Source organism: Bacillus rossius, chromosome 10, assembly GCF_032445375.1.
Source record: "Bacillus rossius redtenbacheri isolate Brsri chromosome 10, Brsri_v3, whole genome shotgun sequence".
Classification (NCBI taxonomy): Eukaryota; Metazoa; Arthropoda; class Insecta; order Phasmatodea; family Bacillidae; genus Bacillus; species Bacillus rossius.
Window position 1 is genome coordinate 55,816,574 of NC_086337.1, and position 27,371 is coordinate 55,843,944.

Here is a 27,371-nt window from a genome sequence, read left to right on the forward strand (position 1 = left end):
ATAAGCTATTATGATATAATCCTCTAAGTAGAAACGGATATGTTGTGGGCTTTTCCTTAGTTTTAATAGAAAGTAAATGACACATTAATAAAAGTTAACATAATTATGTGTACGTTAAGTGGGACAAATATGTTAAAAAATTATTCGCTTGGCATCTTCACTATCTCCTGTGCATCCCTCCAGTCTCTTCCTTGCTCCATGGCGTGGTGCAAATGGCTGCCAATGTGGAGAGTCGGGGAATGTCAGATGGCAGATAGACATTTAACGGTGGTGATGTTCGTAGTGAACGTATCGAAATAAAGTATTTCGTTGAAACTTGTCATTTTAATATTGTGCCTCGCTTACACGACATTCTGAAGACGCCCGGGGACTGCGTTTTTTGTTTATAGCGGAAGGAGTATATCACTTTGTTTACAAAATACTTTTATTTTCCAAGATGCACAAACGTGGATGGGAGTTGGTGTAAGATTGGTCAACTTTCTTCGTGAAGAAAGTTGCTGTCTCCTTCTAGCCGTGTGTGCCGCGTGAGTTATCAGTTGCAGTAAATAGTGTAGTTCGGTCAGCCGTCGTGAAATAGCTAGTCAGTGCGGAAGTGGGGCAGGCGGCGGTGGTTCGTCTGTGCAACTTGAAGATGCGATGTGAGTACTCGCAAGGAGACGCAAATGACTTCTTTGCGAGTATCAGTCGCCAGTACCTACTAGTGATCGCCTGCAAGATAAGTCTCCAGTGAAACGTGATGACATTTGCCAAGTAGGCATGCGCCTAAAACTCGAGCTGTGTAAAATTGTTTGGAACTCCGATAATGAATGTGACTTATTTGGGATTGGTTTCAGGTGAGTCAGTTTCTAAACAACCATGTATATTTGTCTAAGCATATATTTAATGTAGTCTTGTAGAACCAATTCTGGTAATTACTGTAACAATAATAGGGCAAATATTATTTTAAAAAATTCTGAATTTTTTTTTTTTAAATATTGGTTAAATATCCTGTAAATATTATTTTAGATCCAACTTTTTCTTGCAAATGTGTTTCGCTGTTACCTGAAGAAAGTTAGTTGAAATAACCAGGTTATTGAACATTGTTCCAGACAGCAATTGTTCTGTGTAACATATCCAATTGTATTTTAACGTAATATATATACCAGTTAAATTGATTTGTGATTCCAAGCTGTTGATAGTTAAAAAAATATTAATTTTGAAAATACGATTTATAAAATTTTGAGATACCTATACCTAATGAATGCGATAAGTAAAAAATACCTAATCTGGCTATGATCAGGTTTCGTTTAAAAAGAAATAAACTAAATCACAAACCCAGCAGGTAGGATGGGTGTGCGTTCTGAGTGTGTTCTACATTGCTCCTGGAAGCAGATTGATTCAAATTTGTAATAAAAAAAAATTACTCAAATATAGTTGTAATTTATATAATACTAGCTGCAGTACCCAGCGTTGCCCGGGCTGAACACAGGGTGAAGGGGAACTGTTTAGAATTGTCTTCTTAATTTGAATGTCAAGTGTGCAAAATAATTTATATCACTTTCAGATCCCGACAGACGTTCTGCCAGTTTATAGCGATTTACCTGGTCTGTGTGTAATCTTAGACTCTATAAAAAGCAATATAGAAAAAAAAAATTGAAAAATAAGGGATTACTACTTAATATTGAAAAGATTCCATTATCTAGCTAATGCTCGGCATGCATTGCAATGCCTCATTCAGTTATGTTTTGTAATATGTTTGAAGTAGTTACACATAGGCCTATACAAATAATCTATCCATGTCTCTAAATATATATTTATCTCTATCTACATCTATAGTCCTATATATCTATGTATCTATCTGTATTTATCTCTTTATATCTACATATATACCTCACACTATCTCTATGTATTCTATATGAGGGTACTGATTGCTTCGTTGTTAATATCACATGGGTGCTTTTTACTTGTATGGGAAAATTAAGAATGATAAGGCATCTAGTGCGTGGCAACTTCTAGTGCCTGCGGCATTGTCAACACACACTTCATAGGTGTACTGCATGTTGTATCTAACCCCCTCCAACGCATTTGATTCTAAATTGGACTTTTAGTAAGGATCCCAAATGTTATTGATAATATAATATAGCCTATAGCCTTCCTCGATAAATGTACTATCCAACACTGAAAGAATTTTTCAAATCGGACCAGTGGTTCCTTAGATTAGCGCGTTCAAACAAACAAACTCTTCATCTTTATAATATTAGTGTAGATACCATTTTGTAGAATTATTTATTAGGTAATTGTGGAGTTTTGTAATACTGAAAAATACAGACTTTTTCTAGAAAAATAAAAATAATAAGAAAATGGTTTTTTGAAGCCTCGGGATATTCCTTGATTCATCTCAAAAATGGCATTTTTAAAATACCACTGGACTGAAAAATTTGGTCGTGGCAGGGCCGTAAAATGGAGTGAGCATGTGTGAAGTAAAAGTAATAAACATATCACATCTTTCAACATGGTTCATATCAAAATATACACTGCCCTTGTATAAGCAGTCGTATTAGGGTAATTAAAATCGTCCAATATAGCAATACTGTATTATTAAATAATCATGGATGATGAAAGAAACTTAAAAATGTAAAATCAAGAACTTTTAAATATTTTTTGAGAAGTAATTTAATTCCTGCTCACACTTTGTTCGACAGAGTGGCACAGATTTGCTATTTTAAATGGAGGGGTGGCAAGAGGGATTCATAATTTTAAAACTTGCTTGTGCGGGATGGTTAGCAAAGAGGTTATCAGCATCCAAACCACCATTTTCATAATTTTTAAAATATTTCAGTAAACCATGTTAATAAGTATTACAAGCAAACATTAACAATAGAGATTTTTTTATTTTATTTTTTAATTTTTTAGCCTATATTTTTAGTAAAGCTCTCAAACAGTGCATTAATAAAATTGGAAATATGCCAATCGTCCATGCTTTGTCAATAGTATAACCTGTGTTATGTTTTATTGCAAGGCAACGCCTCATGCAGCTAATGAGGACGAGTTCTGCATAAGGCGTTACTTGAGTTCTGGTTATACCAACATCTTGATTTACCTCTCCTGCCATTTCTGTTTGTGCACAAATTGTTAGTGCTGCGGAGGGCTGTGTCACTGATTTGTAGAGATGGCCGCAGTGCTCTGCTTCTAAGTGCACTCCAGGGTGTCTGTAAACGGCAGGAGAGAATGTTAGTTTTGCCCGTCGGACCCAGTGGGCAGTCCTGAGCTACAAGGACTATCCAGAGGTCACACGTATTGTCGATACCGTATTCTTGTTGGCTCTGGGACATAGGGAATGCATACTGTATCAAATTTACCAGAGTACCTACATAGGGAAGTAGAAGTAGAGAATTATTTTCCACGTGCCAAAAGGAATTTGGTTTGATCAGGAAGTTGGTTGAACACAAAAGCTTAATAAACACCAAGCACTATTTACTTTTAGTGATTTGAACACATATAATGTTCCTTTTTTTTTTACTTGTGGATGCATTATGCTTTTACTATTGGTATGTTAATATATTTCAGTTTGCAGACATCTGAATTAAATTTTATACCCATGTTGTTGCTTAGAGATAGCTTGAACCAAAAACACCACCCAACTTAATATGCATGCACAGTACCTAGCTAGTTTCTATTTCTTAGAAGTATTAGACATTGTGTTAATAATAATAATAATAATAATAATAATAATACATTCATTTATTTATAAATGCAGGTTTCTTTTATTTAGAGTAAATATATTCTACAGAAGGGCATTATACAATCTCCTAGTCGTTTAGTGAAAGTTTAATAATATAAAATGACTGCCTTTCAGTGGTAATGAGTCTACAATGTCCATTTTCAAAGTCATCCCAGTATGAAAAAATGACATTATGTGACATGTATAATTGTTTTCTGTTAGGCAGACATTTTAGAATAAATAGATATATTCCAAGGACATTTAGGATAAGCATAGAGAGACCGTTTTGCTATGTGAGCCTCATTTCATTAATGATTATCAAAAATTCAAGAAATCAATGGCATTTTTGAGTGGACTGAATTTATTGCACATTTAATGCCCCCCCAAAACTAAAAATGTACGAGTATCATGTGACTTCTCGTAATGATACTGCCCTTGGAAAATGCATTGTTTTAAAATTTAGCATGTAGCAACTTCTACATTCCTCATTTCCAAAACTTATGTTTTATTGTTTGCATAGTGACAAACCACATCATTTTGAACTTCCTTTATAGTTTGCATCATAACAATTTAATTTGCCATTTTCAACATTTGAACCAATCCAAGGCAATCGTACAAATATTTGTAGCTAATGTTTTAATTTTTTTATTGGTACTTAAGTACCTCCACCATATGATACTGAAAACTTGGCCAGCAGATAGGCCTACTCTGTACAAGAGGAGTATCTTCCTATCTGCCAGTGAGCACAGTTTGGTAGAATACATTTTTAAATTTAAAAAGTGATAAAGATATTGTTATTTTTGCGTTCAGAAAACTATTCATGTCTGTATGGTAAATTTTTTTCTAATACATAAAGAGATTTTTTTTTTTTTGCAGGGAAAAATTCAAATTTGTGTATTCTTCATTTACAGTCATGACAATTTCTGTACAGATTATTTCAATTTCCATTTGGACATGCAGCATACCTTGATCTTTATCATCGGCTTACTTTGTAAATTGATTGGCTCCCTTATAAAATTCAGTGACAGATACTTGTTGCTTATATTAAGTACATGTCAGGGGACACACTTTAAAACTTTAAAAATGCCTGATTACAAAATACACATATTAAAAAACTATGGTATTTATTTAATTTTTTAGACGCCAATACATACATTGTTGTTTCCAAATATGCATCAAATAATTATTTTTTGTTGGTTAAATGTTTATTATATGTGCATAAATAATTTATTTTTTATAGAAAACTAATGTTTCTGCTTCTCGCTATATCTAGTTGGATAGTAATTCACTTTACGTCTTACCGGAGCCATCTTGGACTTAACAGCTTAAGTTTTTGACTCCTAGGAGTGTTATTGTAGGTATGTTGCTGGGTTTGTTTGTGTCTTAAAGGAAAGTGAGGATGTGTGATGTAAGAGCACACACATTGTGTCGCAGGTGAGTCCCGGGGGTGCGCTGGAGCCAGGCGATGCCTTTGCCATAACCGCTGAGTCCCGATGGCAGCCCTGCTCCTGTGGCTGCTGTGGGCTGCCGGTGTCGCCGCCGGGGTCCCCTCGACAGTGCCGCCCCCCGCGGGCAGCATCTCGGTACCGGGCCCGGTTCCCCGGCCGGCCCTTACCACCCCTCACCCTGCCCCGCCACGCAGCTACCCCCTCCGAGCGTCCACCATTCCTCCGTTCGCTGCCCCGCGCACCATGTTCCCCGCCTCGTTCACGACCCCGCCCGGCCGCAAGGCGCCCTCGTACGTGCCGCCCCTGCGCGCCTCCTTCACCCCGCCCCTGCCCCCCGGCTACGGCAATCCCTTCGCAGACAAGCCCACGCTGCGGGGGAGCAACTCGGACGGGGGGTCCCTGGGGCCCGGCCGGCACCAGATACCCCCTCCACCGCGGCCGCCGCCTCTCCGGGAGCGCATCCCCCTGCGGCCCCAGCTGCCCCTGGGGGCCGACCGCGACAAGGACAGGTGAGTGGCTATTTTTAAGTTGTTTAATGTTGATTAAATATTGGAATAACTATTTTTTTTATTGTATATCTTATGCTATCACAACCATTAAATACCTAAATTTGTATAAAGTAGGTACATAAGTCATTTGTTTGTGTGTACTGTTTATTCAATAAATGGTCTTAACTTTGAGGTTTCCGCGAAGCAGAAGATGTATGCATTCATTGCAAATGATACAAAATAACTAATTAAAGGGACTATTTGTAAGTTGATGTGAGAATGTTTGTGGTTGCTTGCAGCTCCACGCCGGAGCGCAAGAAGCCACTCAACACCCCGAGCTTCAACCGCTCGCCGGAGGCCCCCTTCTCTGAGCCAGAGACTCTGGGCACCAGCGTCCACGCGGCCAACGACACGGAGCTGGAGCTTCTGCACTCGCTGAGCGTGTCGCGCATCCTGGCCGGCAGCAACGGCCGCAAGCAGGAGCTGCCGGAGATCTTCCGCCACCCGGACCTGTTCCCCAAGGTGCAGCCGGACGTCTCCGTGGCGTCTACGGCCAGGGGGACCCCGCCACCCGAGCCCAGGCCGGAGCCAGAGACGCCCAGGGCCGAGCAGAAGCCGGAGCAGACGGAGAAACTGCCCGAGGAGGAAAAGGTACTCCCGGAGAGCGTGGCCCCCGCGGAGGCCGGCCCGGCCGTGACCGGCAGGAACGAGGAGAGGGTGGAACGCCTGCCCGACCCCCAGCCGCAGCCCCCGGAGCCTGTCGAGCCGGCCATCGGAGTGTCCGACGCCCCGACCAGCCCTTCTCGAGATGGCCTCGAGAACAAGTGGCAAATAGCCTGGGACATCCACGTGTACCTCACGGCGAGCCTCTTCACCCTCCTGTCGCTCTACTCCGTCGTTAACATCGTGCGAGTGAACTTGTCCAAGAGATTGTTGTCCTGCGGCTACTACATGGCGCTCCACGGACTGGTGCTTACGATAGGCGTCGTGAGGAGCGTGTATCTTTTCTACGATGCCTATAACCTCAACCGCTCATTCCCCGCGCCTATATCGCACCTCATGCTGAACGTAGTCTCTCCGCTAATCACCTCGACGTTCATCATCCTGTTCCTGTTCCTGCTGCAGGCGGTGAAGGTCAGCAACGTGCTGAGCCTGCAGGTGCACCGGCCAGCCCTGGCGGTGTGCTTTGTCGTGCTGCACGTGTGCCTGTGCATCGGTCTGGACCTGGCCGCGGGCCTTTTCCCCACCGCCACGTTCCTGCCCCTCATCTGCCAGTCCCTCTTCATCGTGGTGTGCACGTGCCTGGGTGCGGCCTACCTCTACGCGTACCAGCACCTGGCCCGCGCGGCCACTCGCAAGCTGGACAACATCTTCGGCAGTGGCTTCGCGAACGTGCGGCGCCCGGCGCTCGCCACGGCGGTGCGTGCCACGCTCGCGACCGCGCTCCTCGCCTTGCTGATGGCTGCGGTACAGCTGTACGGTATCTTCGGCATCTACGAGGCGCCCGGCCCGCGGGACCGGCCGGTGCCCTGGCTGTGGTGGGGGTACCAGTTCTCCGTGCGCGTCATCGAGATAGCCATGTGCGGTCTGTTGTCGTGGGCGGGCACCCAGCCCCTGCAGCGAGCCGGCTCCGAAGAGGAGAAGGAGTCCCAGAACTCTGGGTTCGCCCTGTTCCGGTGTGGCCGGTGCTCCAACACCCCGCGCAGCAGCGAGGGGGCGGACGACATCTACCCTGCGGTGTGTGTCACCAATCAGGCCATCCACGACTACACCATCCGCACCGGCAAGAAGGTGTACGACGACTCCTTCCCCCTGAACAACCTGCACTCGGGGTACCCCCCGGGCGAGTCCAACCTGGGCCTCTCCACCTCGGAGCGCCGGTCTCTCAGGAAGTCCCCGTACCTGCCGAGCGGGGCCGGCACCTTCGAGAGACACTCCCTGAAGAAGGGCGGTCCGTACGAGATGGACGACCTGCCGTTCCCGACGAGCCGGGCGAGGCCCGAGCTGGACGCAGTGTACCCCCTGAGCAGCACGGCCGAGCGCCGCTCGCTCAAGCGGTCGGGAGCGCTGGAGGCCGCGTACGGCAGCGCGGAGGCCCGGCGCTCGCTGCAGAAGGCCGGCACGCTGGCCTCGCTGAGTGCAGACCGGCGGGCACCGGTCTCCGGCCAGCACAGAGGCGGCACGCAGACGCTGTCGTGCGCGCGTGATCGCACCTCCCCCTCCATGCTGGTGGCCGAGAACGGCTTCGTGCGTTTCCGTGCGCTCGCGGAACCGGAGGACGCGGGGGTGCCGGACGCACCGGGCAGGTGAAAACTACAGCCGCGTCCCTTACACTACCTGAGCACGCCTTGCGTCTCCTCGAACACTGCAAGCTGACTCATGAGTCGCAGATAGTGCTGGTTGTTGTGTACAGTTCGTTACAAATATTATGGTGTTCGTTAACTTTTTTTTATGTAGCTGAATGCTGGATGACCGAAGTGTGTGCTCCTGTTGGAGTGCAGACTGTACTTAAAACTGAGTGGAGAACGTGGCGTCTGCTCCTCGACTGACCGTCCAAGTCTGATTCAAGTTTCTGTCCTTCGTCTTTGTGCTCGTACTTAACCGTAGTTATAGTGTATGCGAATCTCAATCCTTGCTACCTAGAAGCGTGTACATATATTGTCTCTTGCAACTTTTCGAGATAATGTACAGTGTCCATCAGTAATGCAAACCACTGCAGCCTGCTCTCATTTTGCAAGTACACATATGTGGTAGCTTGAGTGTTATGACCAGTTTATAGGATGTTTGGAAAATGTGAGACAAGAATTTATTTTGTGGCAAGGGATGCCAAACGAAGCCATTTTTGCTAAGGATCAATGTCCAGAAAGGAAACCCTGAAAAATTACAGGGGTGAACAGCAGTGCTGAAATTTGAAATTCGCAGGCACAAGGGCACTGAAAGGACGCCCAATCACAGGGCAGCGATGTTAAAACGCTCGGCGGGAAGTGGGGAATGAGATGGACGCACGCCAGCAACCAGCAGTCTGGTGTACACTATGTGAAGTCTGCAGTGCTGTTGCCGTTTGTTAAATATAGTTGCCAGTCGAAACCTTGGCTAAGTGTTCAAAAACAAACTGTAAACGTGCCACAACTAAGCACCACTGTGTTTAACACCAGACTGCTGGTTACTCGTGTGTTTGACTAACAAACTGCATTCCTCTCAGCCAATAGAGTAGTGCCCTTGGGCTTGTGATATTCTAATCTGTGCACTACTGTTCACCCCTGTAATTATGCAGGGTTTTGTTTCTGGACACATGATAAAATACCCTTTAAATTTATGCTCCATGATTTCCGAACAGCTCGTTACATTATGTAGGAAATTTTTTTCATGCCAAAAAGGGTAAAGGGTTACATTGTGTATATTAGATTTTTCAAAAAAATATATTTAGGTGTTATTGCTGTCTCTGTTATTTTATGGGTTATACAATTTGTTTATTCTATGTATGTAGTAGGTTTTTGGAAAAGCAACAACTAATTGTACTTAACGTTTTTTATACTTAACTGCTTTACAGTTTTTGGATCGTATAGTTCGAATTTATTTATGCATCTTGCATTTGATTCCAAAATAACTCACTACTATATTATTCATTTTTTTTTTATGGCAGGAGTTGTGATGCAGCAACACAGAGTGTGACATTTAACTTAACGTGTACAGTGCATGGGTGTTAAAAACCTTTCTATCACACCATCTGGAAACAGTTGTCTTGTTTTTGCGCTACACTAAAATAATCACATTGCTGCTGAATAATTAAGAGGTCAAGAAATGAATAAAATCGACGTAGTATTTGGCTGTAGCGAACACAAGGATCATTGGCAAACCGTCGTGCGACGGAGGAGTTGGAGTGTTTTGTGTCGCTGGTTCGGATCATGCATTCACTTCAAATCCGTACATTTTGGTTTGATATTCAAGTAGCTGATTTATGCCGAACTTGATGTTATTTCCTCAGCACAAAATAAGACATTTTAGTTTTTTGTTTGTATTTATTGTGTTATATGACAAGAATGACTTAATTTAAATTGTTGGTAAATTTGTGATAAAAAGTACTTGACCTTACTTACTCTGTTTTATGTTATCAATCATACTTTTTATAATTTTTTTATACTTTTGATACGTATTTTACATAATGATCTCAGAAGCGACAGTGTATTACCAGTCAGTACTTAATTAGTCGTGTTGGCGGCCTGGATACAGGCCGTAGAACGAGAGCTGGTTGTATTGGTTTGCATTAGTTGTTGGGCTTGTTGAGCCTTTGCATGTTTCCTCAGTATTAAAACAGTATTCAGAGTTTTTATCTATCTTTTATGATGAACATTCCATTGATTTGGTTACAAGGAGAGCATTCCGTTTGTTAGGGTTTGAGTGCTAATGGTAAACGAGAAAGTTGCGTTGATTGGGTTTATAATGAAATTGGTGGCTTAACAATATAGTACCTCATTGGATGCAAATTTTAATGTTCATTGAAACTCATTTTGTATTTCCAGGACTGTAAATTGGCCTGTAAAATGTGGGTTTATGATTTGAAGCAAATAGGTTAACACATTTTTTCTTTAGTCATGTAATCTTACCAGCTGTTATTGTTAATGTGAATTGTTTGAGAGCACATCGTAGCCAGTCAAACCCATTTCAAGGGCAAAGTGAAATTTCTCCTATATATTTCCACGTAAATCATAAATTATGATCACATCAGTGTTGATTTTTTTTTTCTTGAATGCTTTTATACATATAAGATTCATATGCAAAATTACCTTTTTTATGACAATGTGTGTTATGTACACACTTGAGAGAGATTATATCTGTTTCATGAAATAGTTTTTCTCCAGGTGTTTATAAATTACAGCACAATGATTCCCTGTGCTCTGGGCTTCAAAATGCCATCTGTAATTGGTTTCTGTCAGATAGTCCCACAATATTGCATTGCAGAGGACACATCCGCCATTTAATGCAGGCATGAATTTTAGTGTACTCCAGTTAAAGTTAGCTTTGAATGTCACCACCATTTTTGGTGTAGTTCTACATAAGCAACTTCATAGAAACTCAAGTTTGAGGAATAGTACAGTAAAAAATTCTAAGCATGCTAGTTGTCGCTTAGTTTTTGGGGTGATAATATAGTGTGGTTTAATGATTATAGAAATTGGCTCAGAATTCAAACTTCTTCTGGTGTATTACCAGTAGAAAGTTATTCATTGTTTTTTGTACGTACTCTAAAAGCTCTAATTGTGAACAATACTTTTGAACAGCAGGGTTTTTTTACTGTAATTTTATTTGCTGGCCACTACATTAACCTGTCTTTTGCCTTAAAAAGAAATGGCTTTCACCACAGTTTTATTATTCTTTGTAAATAGTTTGGGTAAACATGAAATAAATTTTCCTCTCTAGCAAACTTAAGACTGGGGCTTGTACTTTAAACAGGAAGCTAATTAACAAGCATAAATGATAATTATTGCGGTTAGGTTATGATCATAATCCTATGTTTCAAGGTGTTGTTTCATTGTAATTAAAAAAAAAAAGAAGGAAAATGCATATTGATGTACATAGGTGTTTTCCATCACAATATTAATTTTTCCAAGGTTTGCCTGTCGTTAATTAGACTAAAACATTTTGCAGCTATTCATTAGCAATTTTTTTATTAACTATATGCATATTTATATGGCAAGCTTAATGCAGTAACTTACAAACCCTTAACATCGGCAGTATTTTTTAGGATAGGTTTTGTAGGAAGATAATTCAGGCAAGTTCTATAAAAATAAGCATAGTCCTTTTTTATTTACCTTTTTTATTTACTGTCATATGGCCATGTGTCTCCAGTTGCTTGTGGTCTCCACTGCTTTTCATTTAAATATCTTGTGACATATTTTACAAAAAAAAAAATCTCAGGATGAAGTAGAGTGCAATAAAACTGTGTGAGGTTACACTCAGCAATGACACCCCGCTATTTCAATTTTGGGGCAGAGTTGGTTTACTGTATTTGCCCAAATAAAATTTAAAAATACTCTTCCAAAAGGTTTGTTAATACGCTTATTATCGCAAGACCTGTGATACTCTAGCAGTATCATAACAGTTTTAAGCCTTAAACTCAGCAGTCAGTATTAAAGTGCCTCACCCGTAAGCCAGTTGCATTAGCACTGTGACCTTGCTGCCAAACAAAATGCGCTTTCTGAAATGAAAAATTACTCAACAAAATTTCCTCACTTCTAGATTTCCTAGACATTTCTCTGCTTTTCCTGATTTGTGATAACCGTGGATTACTTGTTTGCTAATACGTAACAATATGTACATTTACAAGATAACTGAAAACTTACTTTACGACTCTGCATAAAAATCTTTTAAATTTACTTCCTCCGGGAAAAATAGTTTGTAATTTAGGATGCCATCAATGTCTGTCCAATGAGGGTACTATGTTGTTACTGTAACATGTTTGTTATGCATGCCATGGTTGGCTTAGATTCTTGTGAAAAGAAGTAAGTGCTCTATTGTCTGCTACTACTTAACTCCAGTTGTAACTTTTTCTACTTAAATGTATTGCATAGTAAATAATAAGAGCATTATTATGTCTGTTTTTGTCATGGTTTGTACATATTGTCAACTCAATAAGTCTTATTCTTCCTCGTAATTTTCATCTATCCTATTTGCGAATGACTTAATAAGAAATTAATATTGTTTCAAAAACTCAAACTGTTCTGAAAACTGTTGTGTGATGAAATTTATATGTCATTAGTAGAACAGTTCATTAAACATTGTAACTTTTAAATAATTGTCAATATATTTAAGTTTAAATCTTAAGATATAAATCCCAAATGAAAAATGTACTCGTTGAATCACTTAAAAAAAAATTGATATATTTATTCAGCAGCTAAGCCATAATTACTGTATAGGTAAGATCATGGAATTCATACGGGTTGAGAAATAAGTGTATTTCAGTTTGTATGCTCTCTTCAATTTTCTTTTGTATAATTTTTTTTATGCATTTTTTTACCTCAGCGGAGCATTCCACCGGGTAACGTCATGCTTACGCGTTTTTACGGTTTCCTTGCGCAGTCCAATTGTATGCATGTAGTTATTTTTATTGCGTCTCATGTTCAATCTGCAAACCATTCCTGATTTCACCAAAACATTAGTACCTACGGGAAATCTTTGAACTAAATTATAAAAATAATTAATTTTAAAATTATAGATGTGTGTTCCAAGGTGTGATTCTTCTCAGATTTCCCAAAGGAATGCATTAAAACAAAAAACTGCCTTTCCAAAAAAGAGTTTCCCTCTCCTGCAGTGACTGTCCTGTGTCATTGCCATCAGTGACAGGATACAGGTGACGTGAGTCGTGTGTCTGATCAGGGAAGTTTGCACGAGGTTTTACTTTTTTATCATCTTAATTCTGCCCAGGTTGTAATTTCTTACATTTTATGAGCATTTGATACTAGTGTACTCTATTTACTTCACCGTGCAGTATTTGTGAATGTGTCAACATGTTGAAACAAGTGATCTCTCTCACTGTTTTTTTTCTCGGCAGCTTGTGTGTCAGCTTGTTTATATTTCCAAACTATTCGTAGCTATTCTTTCAGATTGTTTTGTTTCTGCAGTGAGTTTTAACCACTGGTTAATAAACATGGTGTACTTTTTCGGAAGTTTCGGCACAAAATATAATGTAGTTGTTTTGCAGTGTAGTGTTCAGTGCAGCTAAAGTCAAGGAGACTGCTCTATGAATTGGAAGTAAAGTTGAGGTTGGCAGAGGGCTCATCTAGGTAAGGTGACTGTCTCAGCAGCATCTCATTTCTGGAAACAGTGCACTAGTCTAGTCTGGGATTTGTGCCTGGGTTCCCTCCCAACCCACTTCTCCTCCGTTCCCAACCCGAAGGGCGCTCGGCACGGCCAGCGGACGTTCTCCCGGATGGAAAGCTCGCATTAATCCCAGTGTTAACGGTAGCGCGTGAAGACTACTAGCATAGCCAGCACACTTCTGTTTTCGTAGCAAGTAACTTCCTGTAATACTAAGTTGCTAAAAAGATGGTTGTGTTAGGATTATAAATGTATAAGTGAGTAGTTATATTTTTGTAAAGAAATATGAAAAAAAGATGCACACTTTAATTTGCTTACAAGGACTATTTTGGAACGTGAAGTTATGTTTGCTCTGTAGGATATTCTTACTAATGTTTCCATGTATGGTTGTGTGTGTGTGTGCAATGATCGGTTTGATGTATTCTAACACATTGTATATTCAATCACTTCCTGTCTAGTCCTTGTAGACACGTTATTGTTACTGATGTTTTAGGCTCGACATGGTCTCCCCTTATCGGAATTGCACCCACGCAAATTTGACAGGCCTAATTAGGTGCAGTGAGGGGGAAATAATGCATTTAAAACTGGGCATTGCAGGTTTTAATCGAGTGTAATGCCACATTGACATTTTTTTTGTGTGTACAGATATTTTATGTATGTATTCTTAGGTAGTTAAATATAAAGTATTCATAATATGGTTGTTTTCTTAATTGAATCCTTTTGGGGGATAAACTTGTAAAACAGTTGTATAGTTTTATCCTATATCATTCTTTGTCTGAAGAGCACCTTAAAGTGTTTGTGTTACAAAGCTTGTTTCTTCATAGGAACAGGACACATTTGCAGGTTCAGCAACCTGCATGATAGACTGCACAGTTGCCTCACCCATGTCACCTGTTGATTGGCTGCTGACTTACGAGAAGATTCAACGAGGTAGCCTGTGAAAAATATGTCCTTGATGGAGGGTTTCTCATTGGTTCATAGTCCTCCAGATAAACTATAAACTAAGCTAATAGCAGAAGCAGCACATAGAAATATGCATTTGAATTTTAGCTGATTGATAAAAAGAATGCAAATCTTTTTCCTGTATTTAGCCACGTTTCAAACAAGGCTATGTCCGATTGGATATATTGCCGGATTATTGAATGCCATGTTTTAATGGTACTCAAGAAAAATGCAGATGAGCTTTACTGTTTGATATATATAAAAAAATCTCCAATATCATGTTGCAGCCAAGAATCGGATCACTTGGAAAACTCCTTTCTGAAATGAAAACGGATAGCAATGGTAAAAACTAAGCGAACTGAATATGCCGCAGCATGGCAGCAGAGAGCAACTACTGAACTCCCCAGAGGCTAGAGTACAGAACGTGCGGAACCATGGAGTCAAACGAGCACACAAGAGAGAGAGCACTGCTGTGCTCATTGAAGATTGCATACTTTCGTCTTTCCTCAAAAAAGGCATTGTGAAAAAAAAACTAAATTTCCCATATCCTCAACGGAAATGTGCAAGCTTTAAATTTTTTTTAAGTTTATGCCAAATTTCGCATGTTCAGATATTTTATTACTTGTAATTACAAGAATATTTGTGTGTGTAGCAATATAGTGAATTGAAAAAAAAAAATCTGCACTTTCAGATTTTCTTTCCTTGTAAAGAACTATTTGGGCCAGTAACCTCATAACTATCACCAAGCTGATATTCACTAATGCAGTTTTTGATGTGCAACATCTTAGCTCTATATACAGAATTTCGTAGGAGTAATTTTGCGAATAGAACGGAAGTCTCACAGAATGAAAATGTGTATTCACGGCTCTGCGTTCTTTAGTGGATGGCACAAATTAAGTTCATAAAGCCAAAGGGAATTTTTAACAGTATTAACTGTTAAATGAATTTTAGTAAGATGGACAGAATTTAATAAAATTCCCTGTCAAAAATCAGACCCAAAGCAAGGGTTTAATACTGTTTTGAGTCTTTTTCACTTTTATTGGTGCAGTTTCATTGCATAGTTAAAATTTATGTTTTCTACTCAAATGATTCAATAGTCAACGTTGCTGCTCCAGATATGAATTCTAGCGGCGGATGCGGAAACAATATGTGATTTGCATCCAGAAATGTAGTTAAAAAATTAATTTGCATATATTTATCACATGCAGCATTATTTTAAAGAATTCAATGTTATAATAAGAAACATGGACATGAAATTTAAGTGTATGTGCAACATGAAAAACACATGAATTTTCTCATTACAAGTCAGGTGTTGCATATCTCTGGCGAGTACTGAAAGGCTCATTCACATTTTTATTTTTGTCACACTTAAGTCAATGAGCTATCTAGAGACAGAGAGACAGATGCATGTGACAAGTCGAGAATGGAGAAGAAATCATTCAGCATATCACAGACTCCAGGTGGTTTGATTGGGTGTGTTGTGGTCCAGTTTTATCACGAAAACTCCCGTGGAGACAATCATCACACTGAAGATAAGTACTGAACCTAACACAACCACAATGAAGAGTAACTACATTAAGACAATAAAAGAAAAGTTAAATGTAAAATGAGATATAATAACATCTCTGTGGTAAGCATTAAGCAAATATACAACACAATGAAAATGATTACTGATGAAATCTACAAACAATGAAGTGAACATCAATTATGAGCCAATTGACCACAACAAAATACAGCAAGTTCTCAATTAATAGGCTTTTGTTATGAGAGAGAGAGAGTATTTTGTTGCTTTCAGTTTGGTTAATGAACGCCAAACACACTACTGCGAACATTTCAGCATTGCAACTTATGAACGGGCGGGGTTGGCAATTTTTGAATAGTCTTGTGTATAAACACATCCAAACGCTACACTGCGCGCGCACACACACATGAATAATTAAAGCATGCATGTATGTATAATGGTTATCTAAGGATGACAACTGTTTTAAAAGTGTGTCTGCTAATGTGTATGATACGGACAGCAAAGAAAACGAAAGCCAACTCGCCCCTTTCATTGGCACGCAAGTCTTGTTATGAAAAGGAAATCTGTGCAGTTCTTTCAGCTAGAGGAGTAGGTTCACAGGGCGAAAACTTAAGTGCCAGTCGGTGGTTTGACAGTTTCATAAAATGCCACAGCTACAATAAGGTGGCAGGCAAGGCTGCAGAGACGTTTAACCCAGAACTCCAGGGTATCGCTGGAAATGGAAAGTACACATGTAAGCAAATATTCAACATTGACAGAAACTGGGCTCTTATGGAAACATATGTTGGCCAGAACACACACTTAACGAGAGGGAAGACTGCACCTGGCTTTAAAGTAGCCAAAATCATCTTGCAGTGTTGGTCAGGAAGCCATGCATCAGGAGATTACAAAATGAAGCCTCTTTTTGATTGGCCACGCTGTCAAACCACGAGCCTTGAAAGGACATTCCAAGGAACACCTGCCCATTATCTAAAAGGTGAACAAAAAAGGTGTGGATAATAGATGCAATGTTTTGAGTGTGTCTAACGCTACATACAATACCAGAATTCAAGGTATACTGTACCACGGAAAACATGTTTAAAGATTCTTCCCTCTTTGAGAATGCTCCATGACATCCAATCACCAGTGACAAAGTGCACAAAAATTTGAAAGTAGTATCTCACCCCAGAAAAATTCACCCTTTTTTAAGCCAATAGACCAGCCTTTAAGGCGTGATATTTAACAATTTCTCGATGCCACTGATGGGGAAGGAAAAACCTAGAGCAGGAACTTCAACTTTAGGCACATATTTTAATCATCCTGAATGTGATCCAAACCATCATCAAACCTGGCAGGAATTGTCTCTGAAATGCATGCATGGAGCACGGTGAAAGATATGGCCCGAGTCTGTTTAGGATACCGTCAGTATTGCCAGGCAAGCACGCTTCATCGAAATCTAGGCAGGTGTCACCAAAGAGCAGACCTGCCAACATTCAAATTAAAAAAATCATGAGGTCCTCGATAAAAATTTTCAGGCCCATAAATACAAGTTAGAAATAAAACACAACAAATGAGAATCTTTAAATTTAAGTGACATACCTGTACATGTGTTACATGGTCTCTGCTTCAAAATTTATTTCAACAAATTATAGGTTGCAGATTTAATTTAGTTGAACATAATTTAGCGCTGTCGTGTAGTGATCATGCAGGGCCGCAACTAAAAAAGATGTAAAATAACATTCTGCTCGTGTAACACTATTATCACTGTTCACAGCAAAATTAATTTTTTTATTGGAAGCAATACACTTCACGTGTTAGTTGTGTTTTTTTTTTGTAGCGACATGTTTCACAATGTCTCCTCTTCCTCTATGCAAAAATAGAAAAATCAGCACGGCACATGCTACAAAACGCAAAATTGCTTCCTTTACGTGACTCGAGTATTGATGGAAACTCGATACTGTAAGCTTTCGTAAAACTTTTTTTGTAACTTTTACAAACAAAATCTTGGGGCTCCAAAAAATAGTGAGGAAACACTATTTTGGCGTGAGGGCGTGAGATGGACCTTAAATTCGTGAGCCTCACACCAAAATCGTGAGAGTTGGCAGGTCTGAAAGAGGTTCTTGCAGCCCGTAAAGCACTTCACAGAGGAGCTACGAGAACACTGATTGACAAATAACCAAAGCTTGTTCACTTAAAGGCCCCACTTTTCTATCAAAATTTTAGCAAAAAAAATTTGCCAGTAAAACAAAACACGGTACGCATTATGTAAAATTTAATTGGAGTAATTAATGTTAATGCATAATATTATTGCCAAATGATGTATGAGAAATTATGCAAAATGTAATGTAGGTAGGCATTTTGGAAGGTCTAGGACCATAATCTGGGAAATTAACATTGTTCCTTGAGGAGAAACTTGCTTTATTAATGGACTATTTCCGGGAACGTAACCTGCCCATTAATCACGGACTCATACTGAATGAAGCCAAGGCAGTGAAGATGAGTCTGAGCCAACTGAGACTTGCAGGAACGTGCGTGGTCAGGCCTGAGAACGCATCAGAATATAGTAATACAAGACTTGACTTTGATGGGACCAGCATGGGAAACAATTCCCTCATTTAACCAAACCACCACGCAACTTGGTGGTGAAGAAGCCACACCAAGGTCTGGACTGCAACAACAGAACCCAGCAACGCCAACTGTTGGCAAGATGTCCGCATGCCATCCCCATGTTCAAGAGGAATCCACACATGATAAAATACTCCTCCACATTTACACAAAAACAAGTACCACATTCATCATTTATTTCACTGCTGCATCACTGAACAATAGAGTCAAGACTAGAATAAACCAAAGTTTTTAACACAAAAAAAAAAATAATTCCTTACACCTTTACAAGGCCATTTCATGTCAGTATTAAAACAAATTCACTTAAATTTCATCAGCATTTAATTACTAAATGCTTGACAATACTTTTTCAGCCGTGCACAATGTGAGGAAATATTTACATGCTAAAAATTAAGAAAATATTGTGATGTCTTTTGAGTTGAAAATTCTTCTAACACTAATTATCCATTTCTACTGTACATAATATCTGCACATATTTACACTGGCAGTTAATCAATGCTTATTAAACTTGAAATGTCATGACCTTTAAGCAACATGGTCAAGACTTCAATAGCATCTTAGAACCCCCAATTTTCTAGCAAAATATTACCTTTGTCTGAAAAACATAAGGATTAATTTAGACAAGGTTAACCTTTACTTAATTTTTTTTTTACAGGATGCAAATACTGTAACATGATATATAAGCCAATTACCAAATTTCCATGAAAAGAAAATGCATGAATATGGTAGAAACAAAAACATTCATTGTGCCTATAATTAACTTCAAATGCTTCAGCGAATTATTGGGTAGCATTTCCCCAAATGTAATGAGAACCGTGTATGAGCAATTAAGGGTCTATTAAAACATCTGCCTTACATCAGCATGTGCAACCGTTTCTTTGAGCAGGCCGGAGATCCACAGTCCTGCAGCACACGTCTCAGCATTATGAAGTGCGTTTTTAAGTTTCAGAATCTGCTTGGCTTTCAAAATCAAAGTTTAGATAGCTATGAGACGAGACAGTTCCAGTATTTCATCATCTCGTAACTAATGTTATTTTGCACAAAAGGTGGTCGTCATTTTTAACTTTCGGAAAATGTTGACTTAAAACATCCTAGAACCTTATTGGTGGTTCTAAATCACAGTAAGTCAATTCTTGATTCTTAATCTTAACTCAACCCATCTCTAGTTTATCTTGCAGGGCTGTCAGATGAGCTTTCAGGAGTCTTGGCAGGAATTCATCAAAGTTAACTGCCACGGAAATGAAGTGTCAGCTGTTGTGAATGCTGCTTTGCTTCAACAAAATGAAACAAAAATGAGTTATTCATTCAACATTCACTTTTTACCAAAAACGGTTGACAGAATAAAAAAAATGTTATATTAGAACCAAAAAACTGAATTTGTGTAAGTAAATATTTATTAAAACTTAGAATTGATACTAAAATAAATTAGATGTTTAATTCTGTACAAGAATAATGACATCTTCCAACTACATTATGTAGTTGTAGTATAACATTTGATACTGACAAATTTAAAACTTTTGTTTTACACTACTATGGCTTTTACCAACAGAATTTCTTTTGGAAATCAAAATGAAATTTCCGATTGTTGTGATATAAATAATGTTAATGAACATTTGCACAACTATGTGCAAGTTCTTATCGCTGTTCAAACAAACACATAACTTGGAACCTATTTAGTGGTGTAAATTTACTATCACACTACTTGGAAAAAAAAAAAAAAACAAAGAAGCACTACAAAATCATAAATACATATATTTTTTAAAAACATACAAAAAAAATAAAGAATTCACCAGATATCCTGAGCCACCCGACACGTCACGGTCAACAATATTAGTACATTACGTTTACGATTGTTTAGGTCCATAATGCCCAACCTGGTGCAAAACTGTAGCTAATTCTGTCGAGCACCGAGAACACATGGTGTATGTTTCCTGACTTGTACTGCCTGCTGTGGGGGAACAGCCAATTCCAAGTTTAATAAGCACCATCTAAGGTTAAAAGAATTTACATAGAAATTTGTCTGTACATATGTTCAGGCTCCCGACTGCACGCCGTGCTACGCGTGGGCACAAGTCTCGCCTCGGCCCGGCAGCTGGCCGGGAGCGTCTTCACAACGCCAAGCAACGTCGTCAAAGTGAAATTCTGCATCGATAAAAAAAAATTCAGATATAATCGCATCAACGAAAACCACAGTTTTAAAATACTGCACTAACACGTACCAGAGCATGCTGTATTGTTTTGAAGGTAAAAACTATACAACTGGCTGTCATTACAATTCATATGCTCACTGCAAGATGCTTAAAATAAAATGAATCATTAAAAAAAATTAAAGGAAAATATAAAAAATCACAATTATTAAGCACAAAATATGTTTACATACTTCTATGCCAGAATATGTTCAGATCAGCACAAAACTATTTTCCTACAATTGCCACAGAAACAGTTGTGGAAAGAAAGAAAAAAAAAAAAGAAAAAAAAAAAAGGCATGATTTTGAACTAATATCAGCGGTACATGTTCCAAACATTCTTCCCACATTGTGACCAATAAAAAATCAAAACAATCCTAGTGGTTGTAATTGGTTCATGGGTAAATGAACACTTCTGAACCACTGCCAGGCCCAGTGATGTGTGCCCTTGCAAGATCACACACTGATAACTCAGGAACTGCTACAATTTATCACACCTACCTAAGTATGTGTTTAAAATAATCTTTCAGTAAGAGTCTATGATAAAAATGGTGATTTAAAAACATGAACATTATTTTTTTGAACAAAAACTGAATACTTTCCTCAATGTCACTGACTGTACAATAAATTACGTACTTTTTTCAATTTTTTTCGACACTACATAAACTGATTATCAATAACAAGAAATCCATGTTCAGAGTCACCAATTAAAATACAGTAAACTCTCGATTATGTGTGTTATTTGGGACGTACCAATTCCTGAATAGTTGAAATCCCTTAAATAACCCGGATACATAATTTGTTTCACGGTAAGGGTCGCCCTCTAATATGTGCAGCACCATATTGGACCATGATCAACAGGACACTGTCTCGCCATGTGGTCTTCATCTGTCTACTGGAGAGGCGGCAGTCCCCACCCCAAACCCCTTCGTCATGTTGAATTTTTTCTATCTGTCAGCATCGGCGGCAAATTACTCCTTCTCAGTTCCTTGTCCTTTCATGAAACTATCTCGCAGAGAAACATGTGCCAGGCTGGAGGGATATGTAAGAAGCATTATAATACACAATTCTCAGAGGAGTGATTTTCACATACCTCACACAGAAAAGTTTCCATAAATCTAAGAGGGATGAAACACTGCAGTTACAAGCGAGGGAAATAAATAGCACGAGAAAACAATATTGCTGGCATCACGAAAACCTGTCGTGAAAGAAAAGGTTCATGATAATTTACAATGGCCAGAGAGGAAACGTTAACCTAACACTGCTCAAGATAAGCTAGCGCAGACTTTGCACACACAAACTCTGGCTATTTCTTTCTTGTTTCCCAGTGTCTCTTCTCGTCACTCGCCGGGCAGACAGAAGCACGTGAAGCAGACGAGACGGATACTGGAGTGAAGCAGCAGTCAGCCCCCCCCCCCCCCCCCCGGGTTAAAGAGTGACAAGTGTGACAGCTGAGGGGGTGGGCGACCCAGGGTGGTTAAAAATACACAACGGCCAAGCGAAAAAATGTGCCAGAGCACTGCCATCCGTTTTTTATTTTTACAGCTACAAAATATAACAAACCAAAAAATAAACTAAATTTAAGCACGGATAACACGAAAACCGGATAACCCTAAAACCTGATTATCCAGGCCCGGATAATTGAGAGTTTACTGTATTAAAATTTTTTTTTTTAACTGCCTGATCTGCTAGCTGGATTTGTGTCCGGCTATTTCTCAAAGGTAGATTTCAAAAGTGTTCATCTCAGCATGATGGCATTAAAATACTGTACATTACATCCACGAACCCGTCCGGCCGACATTACTCCACAGCCCACTCAAAATTTTTTTTTTGAAAATGCGTTGTACTTTTAAACATGTGGCCCCTCTTGTTTCAGAGAATCATAAAAACATTTTGACTGCACCTAATGAAATCTGAAAACAAATGCATGCAGACTGCCAATTCAACATCTGAGAACATGACACTTTGCTGAGCAGTCAAACTACACGAGTCAACAGAAGGAAGAAAAACAGAGAAGCCAATTTTTAGAACTTGTTTGCAGGTAAGACATCTTGGTGGTATTGTTAAAAGTGAACAACTTGCAAGCTAAGCATCTTTACTTAAAACTTAACTTTACGGAGGAGATATAAACCCAATAAAAATCTACTATTTTTTTCTTCTTCACAATTATATAATTATATTTCTGCAGACTTTCTGCACTGTTGAAAGCAGTTTCTGTGTAGTGTAGTGTGTGTGGGTGTGTGTGTGTGAAAGGAATGTGCCTAAATACAAAATGGCTGCATGATCCCAACATAAATGTTCTCGACTGCCTGTAGCAAGAGTTCCCACATTTTATTACGGGTGGCAACCCACACAAACATGGCAGCATCATAAAAAAAAGCACTACATCATCGTTAAAATACTTGTGCATGCAAAGTTCGAAACCAACGTCTACTGCCTCTAGCAGACTTTGCCGGAAGTCTCGAATGACCAAATAAATACAAAAAGTTGACACATTTACAAGTTGTAAAAAGAGCTCACATCGGACGCGCACAAACAGGAGTGGTGACACTTAAGACCTTTTGCGTGTGGGCTTGTCATAACGTCATCTGGCTCAAACCCCAGTTATGAGTCATTCATTACTCATTAAGTCAGATGTGAATAGCCTCTCAAGATAGTTGAAGTAGATTTTGATACACAGACGTGATAAATGAAATATAACACAATCTGCAATCAAATAATAATACGAAAATACATTTCATCTATTAGCTTATAAATACTAACATGCTACTATTAAATATTAAAAAATTTGTGAACGGCAGAACACACACTGACTATCTCACCACAAAATAACACTCTATGAAAACACCACATTACAAGCATTTTGCTTTAAATTATGTTCTGATGCTTCAAGTTTTCGTTTTCTGCGCGTACTACGCACTTTTACCCATTTGCTTGATTGATATATTCATGAACTACAGCAAATGAGTGTGAACCATCGCCTACAATGCGATGATCACGGACCTTAAAACAGGACATTACTAAGCATGGTGAAGACTCAAAGTGTCAGACGAAAATCATAACCACTAATACATACTTCTGGCCTGCCAGGCATTTTTACAACACTCACAATTATAGTCTGCACGCCCACACCCCCTTATTGATCCCCAGTCGAACTGCCACCCAACCTCACACTCGGAAGGACATATGCCACCACTCCTAGCATTTCATACAAAGCAGTTTACAAAATAAAATATATTATAAACATTTCTTCTCTGATAAACACATATACCAGTAATCAAATATAAAATATCTACGATGAAGACACAGTCCAGGGCTGTGTACAAACTGGCACATCACACACAAACAATATAAATAAAACGTCACGCCCACCGAGTAGCAGGAGTCACCACGTCCTGGCACGCACGTCCGTGGCACGGGACGAGCCGGCGTCTCCCGTCTCGTCGAGAACCACTCCCGCCCACCACCGCACTTCCCGTCGACACGGCACGCGCTCCACGGCTTCGTGCGGAGCAGCAGAAACACCGTGGAGTGGTCACAACGAAATACGACGAAGAGTAGAACTGAAGGTCATCACAGCATGAGTAATAAATAATTTATCTTCATGTCTATCAAGAGGAAAAAGTACCAGTAACTCGTTCCAGATGGATTTTGAACTGGATGGGCAGATGTGTCCGTAACTGATTGGGAATGATTTACAGAAGAGTGCTTTGTCTTTACAGGTTAGTTGAAGATTTCTCTTTGCATTTTTTTTTACCTATTTTATTGTTGTCTCGAAGAGACAATTCGTTCACCCCCTCACCATATCATCATTGTAATTACAGCTATTAACTAGCGACATACGTACGCAACCAACTCAGTATACCTACAGGAGGATCTAGAGGAATGGCAAACAGGTGAACAGGCCCGAGTTCAATGACGATAAATGTAAAGATAATTTGCAAGGAAGCTACGACCTCTGAGCACCAACACCGTGCTCCTGCCCGTGTCGGGGAACTATTGACCCCTGCCCTTGCGTGCAGCACTGGACACGATCAAACCCAAGCCTATCCCTTACCGAGCTTCACGGTTCAACAAGCATGTTGTGATCAGTCGACTGCCAACCAGCTATAGGAGGTGTTTCGTCTGTAGTTTGAAGCAATAAAAACTGTTAAAAATGTAATCTCAGCAGTTAAAGATAATGTAATTAATTTAAAATGCTATCCAAAGAGCATAATTTGCACCTATTACTTGCCCTAAGGATTATTTACTTAGTAATATCCAAGAAATGTTTTGATGAACAAGGTAAAAATCTGATTTAAAATAAATCAAAATTAGTTCATTTTAATATTGGGTTATAACGTTTTCACCCCCTTTTGTAGTACTGCACTTTCCGTATTCTACGCTCTGTTTTAATAGAAATAAAACACATTATCAATTCTGGCAACAGTGTGGAGGTACAGAAACCAGTCCCAAGAGCTCGAAGAGAACTGGCGAACAGTGCGCGGCAATCGCAATATGTGGAAATACACGTTGTTCCAAGATGACGTAATGTGTAATAGTATGTGTTGAGCTGAAATACGTGATGTTTTCAGTAAGCAATCACAGTGAGATACTTTACCCACACTCCCCAGACAAAAATTTTTTTTTATAACAACTGTGCAGGGTGTAGCGAGAGGAAAAAATTCAATCTGTAACGAGATCACACGGCATCAGACGAAGCAATCGGAAGATGGAAAAAAAAGTGTCACGTAAAAGGCAACCGAGACGGAAGTATAGCGAACACCAAGGCAAGGACCGGTCCACGGTGTTCCTGCCCGCCACGGAGGACGCTACGGACGCTAGCGCGCTGGCGATCAGGCTGAGTGCAGGCGCCGGTACGTCTCTATGAGCTCGCTCGCCGACACGGTGGTGGGCGCGCACAGGTACGTGGTGCCGCCGGCGCTGGACGTCGACACCTGGATCATGGCGGCGGTGGTGTTGGCGCTGGTGGTCTGCACCTGGTGCAGGATGTTGGGCGCCAGCAGCGCCGCGTTGTTGATGGTGGTGAGCGGCGGCGCGCCGGCGTGGGGCAGTGCCACCTGCTGCTCCTCCTGCTGCTGCTGCGCCGCCTGCTGTGCCGCCTGCTGCGCCGCCTGCTGCGCCGCCTGCTTCCCGCGGTGCCGCATCTTGTGGTTCGCCAGGTACTGCTTCGCGGCGAACGCCTTGTCGCACTGGTCGCACTTGTACGGGAGCGGGTCCGCCACCTCCGCCCCCTCCTCCACCTTCAGCCCCGCCCCGTCCTCCCCCCCGCCCCCTCCGGCGTGCGTCCCGCGGTGCATCAGGAAGTAGTGCTTCACCACGAAGGACTTGCCGCAGGTCTCGCAAACGTACGGGCCCGCCACGCCGTGCGTCTTGCGGTGCTTGTGCAGGTTGTCCTTGCGGCTGAACGCCTTGCCGCACATGTCGCAGGCGTGCATCTTCTGGCCGGTGTGGGAGACGGCGTGCCGCACCAGGTGCTCCTTGCGGCTGAACGCCTTGGAGCAGACGCCGCACACGTACGGCCGCTCGCCCGTGTGCAACTTGCGGTGCTGGAACAGGTGCTCCTTGCGCTTGAACAGCTTGCCGCAGATCTCGCAGGCGAAGCTGCCCCCGTTCTTGTCGTCGCCGGGCGCGCCGCCCTTCTGGCCGCACGGCGCGTGGTTCTCCAGCTCCTCCGCGGTCGTGAACAGCTTCCCGCACTCGTCGCACGGCCGGGCGATGGTGCCCGCCACCTCCACCACGGCCGTGGGCAGCGTGCCGTCGGTGATGCTCACCGTCTTCATGCGCAGGAACTCTCCTATCTGCGCCATGGAGGTCCTGCAACCAGCACGCCCCCCCTCTCTCTCTCTCTCTCCCTCGCACACAGGTAAGCAGACACTTACATGTTGGGCGACCACTTGCAAACACATGTCTAACACATTCTGAACTAACAAAATATTAATTAAAAAATATATAAAGAAACACAAAAATGGAATGCAGCGTGTTGAAACTGGTTTTAAGTCCTAAATGTGAACGTGCTAAATTTTTATATATATAAAATAAATAAAAGCATATGATAAAAAAATATTTTCCAGAAATATTCAAGTATTTTTAAAGTCGTACATGTTATGAGTAGGGACTAGATTATATGGTAAATTGCGATAAAACCAAAATAACATTGCACAGCATGTCAATGTAACACTGAAATAAAAGTTAATACCTCACTTAGCGCTAAAATCTGACTAAAAACACGAAATCAGACAGAAATGTTACTAAACTACAATTAAATCAAATTACAAAATTTTAATCTTTTATCATGGTAAATTCATTGAATGTAATTTATTTGGAATGAATTTTGTACCAGAATGTATGACCTAAATGGAGTGGGAAATAAATAATACTATATTGTTTAATCTTGCATTGCTTACATTAGTAACACTTTTTTTTAATTATGGCACATGATTATTACTATTATTATTTATGGTAATAGTGTATCAGGTGTCAATCAAAATAAGAATATTTAAGGTAAATTATTTTAAGAAATAATTTAGTTTCATATTTGTTGATCATACAATTTTTTTAATGACAATATACAAAAATAAAATATATAACACCAAAATCTCCTGTTTTAAAAACAAAACTTTTCTGAAAATAAAACCATAAAATCTTGTCCCCATTTTATGAGCGCTT

At 40.4% G+C, this 27,371-nt stretch overlaps 2 protein-coding genes across 6 annotated transcripts in view; one reads left to right on the forward strand and one right to left on the reverse strand.

Moving 5' to 3' along the window:
* The first annotated feature begins 212 nt into the window (after positions 1-212).
* LOC134536219 (uncharacterized) lies at positions 213-14,143 on the forward strand. The gene is made up of 3 exons (XM_063375883.1): positions 213-833; positions 5,135-5,657; positions 5,936-14,143. Exons 2-3 carry the CDS (start codon positions 5,194-5,196, stop codon positions 7,944-7,946), a joined length of 2,475 nt encoding a protein of 824 aa, XP_063231953.1. The 5' UTR covers positions 213-833; positions 5,135-5,193; the 3' UTR covers positions 7,947-14,143.
* The window catches only part of LOC134536220 (zinc finger protein 236-like), a 33,857-nt gene continuing 19,172 nt past the window's right edge, over positions 12,687-27,371 (reverse strand). For all 5 annotated transcript variants that reach the window (XM_063375884.1, XM_063375886.1, XM_063375888.1 and 2 more), the window contains exon 6: positions 12,687-26,519. In XM_063375884.1, the coding sequence (XP_063231954.1) occupies positions 25,538-26,519 (982 nt within the window). In that variant the 3' untranslated portion in view covers positions 12,687-25,537. The remainder of the gene's footprint in view (positions 26,520-27,371) is intronic.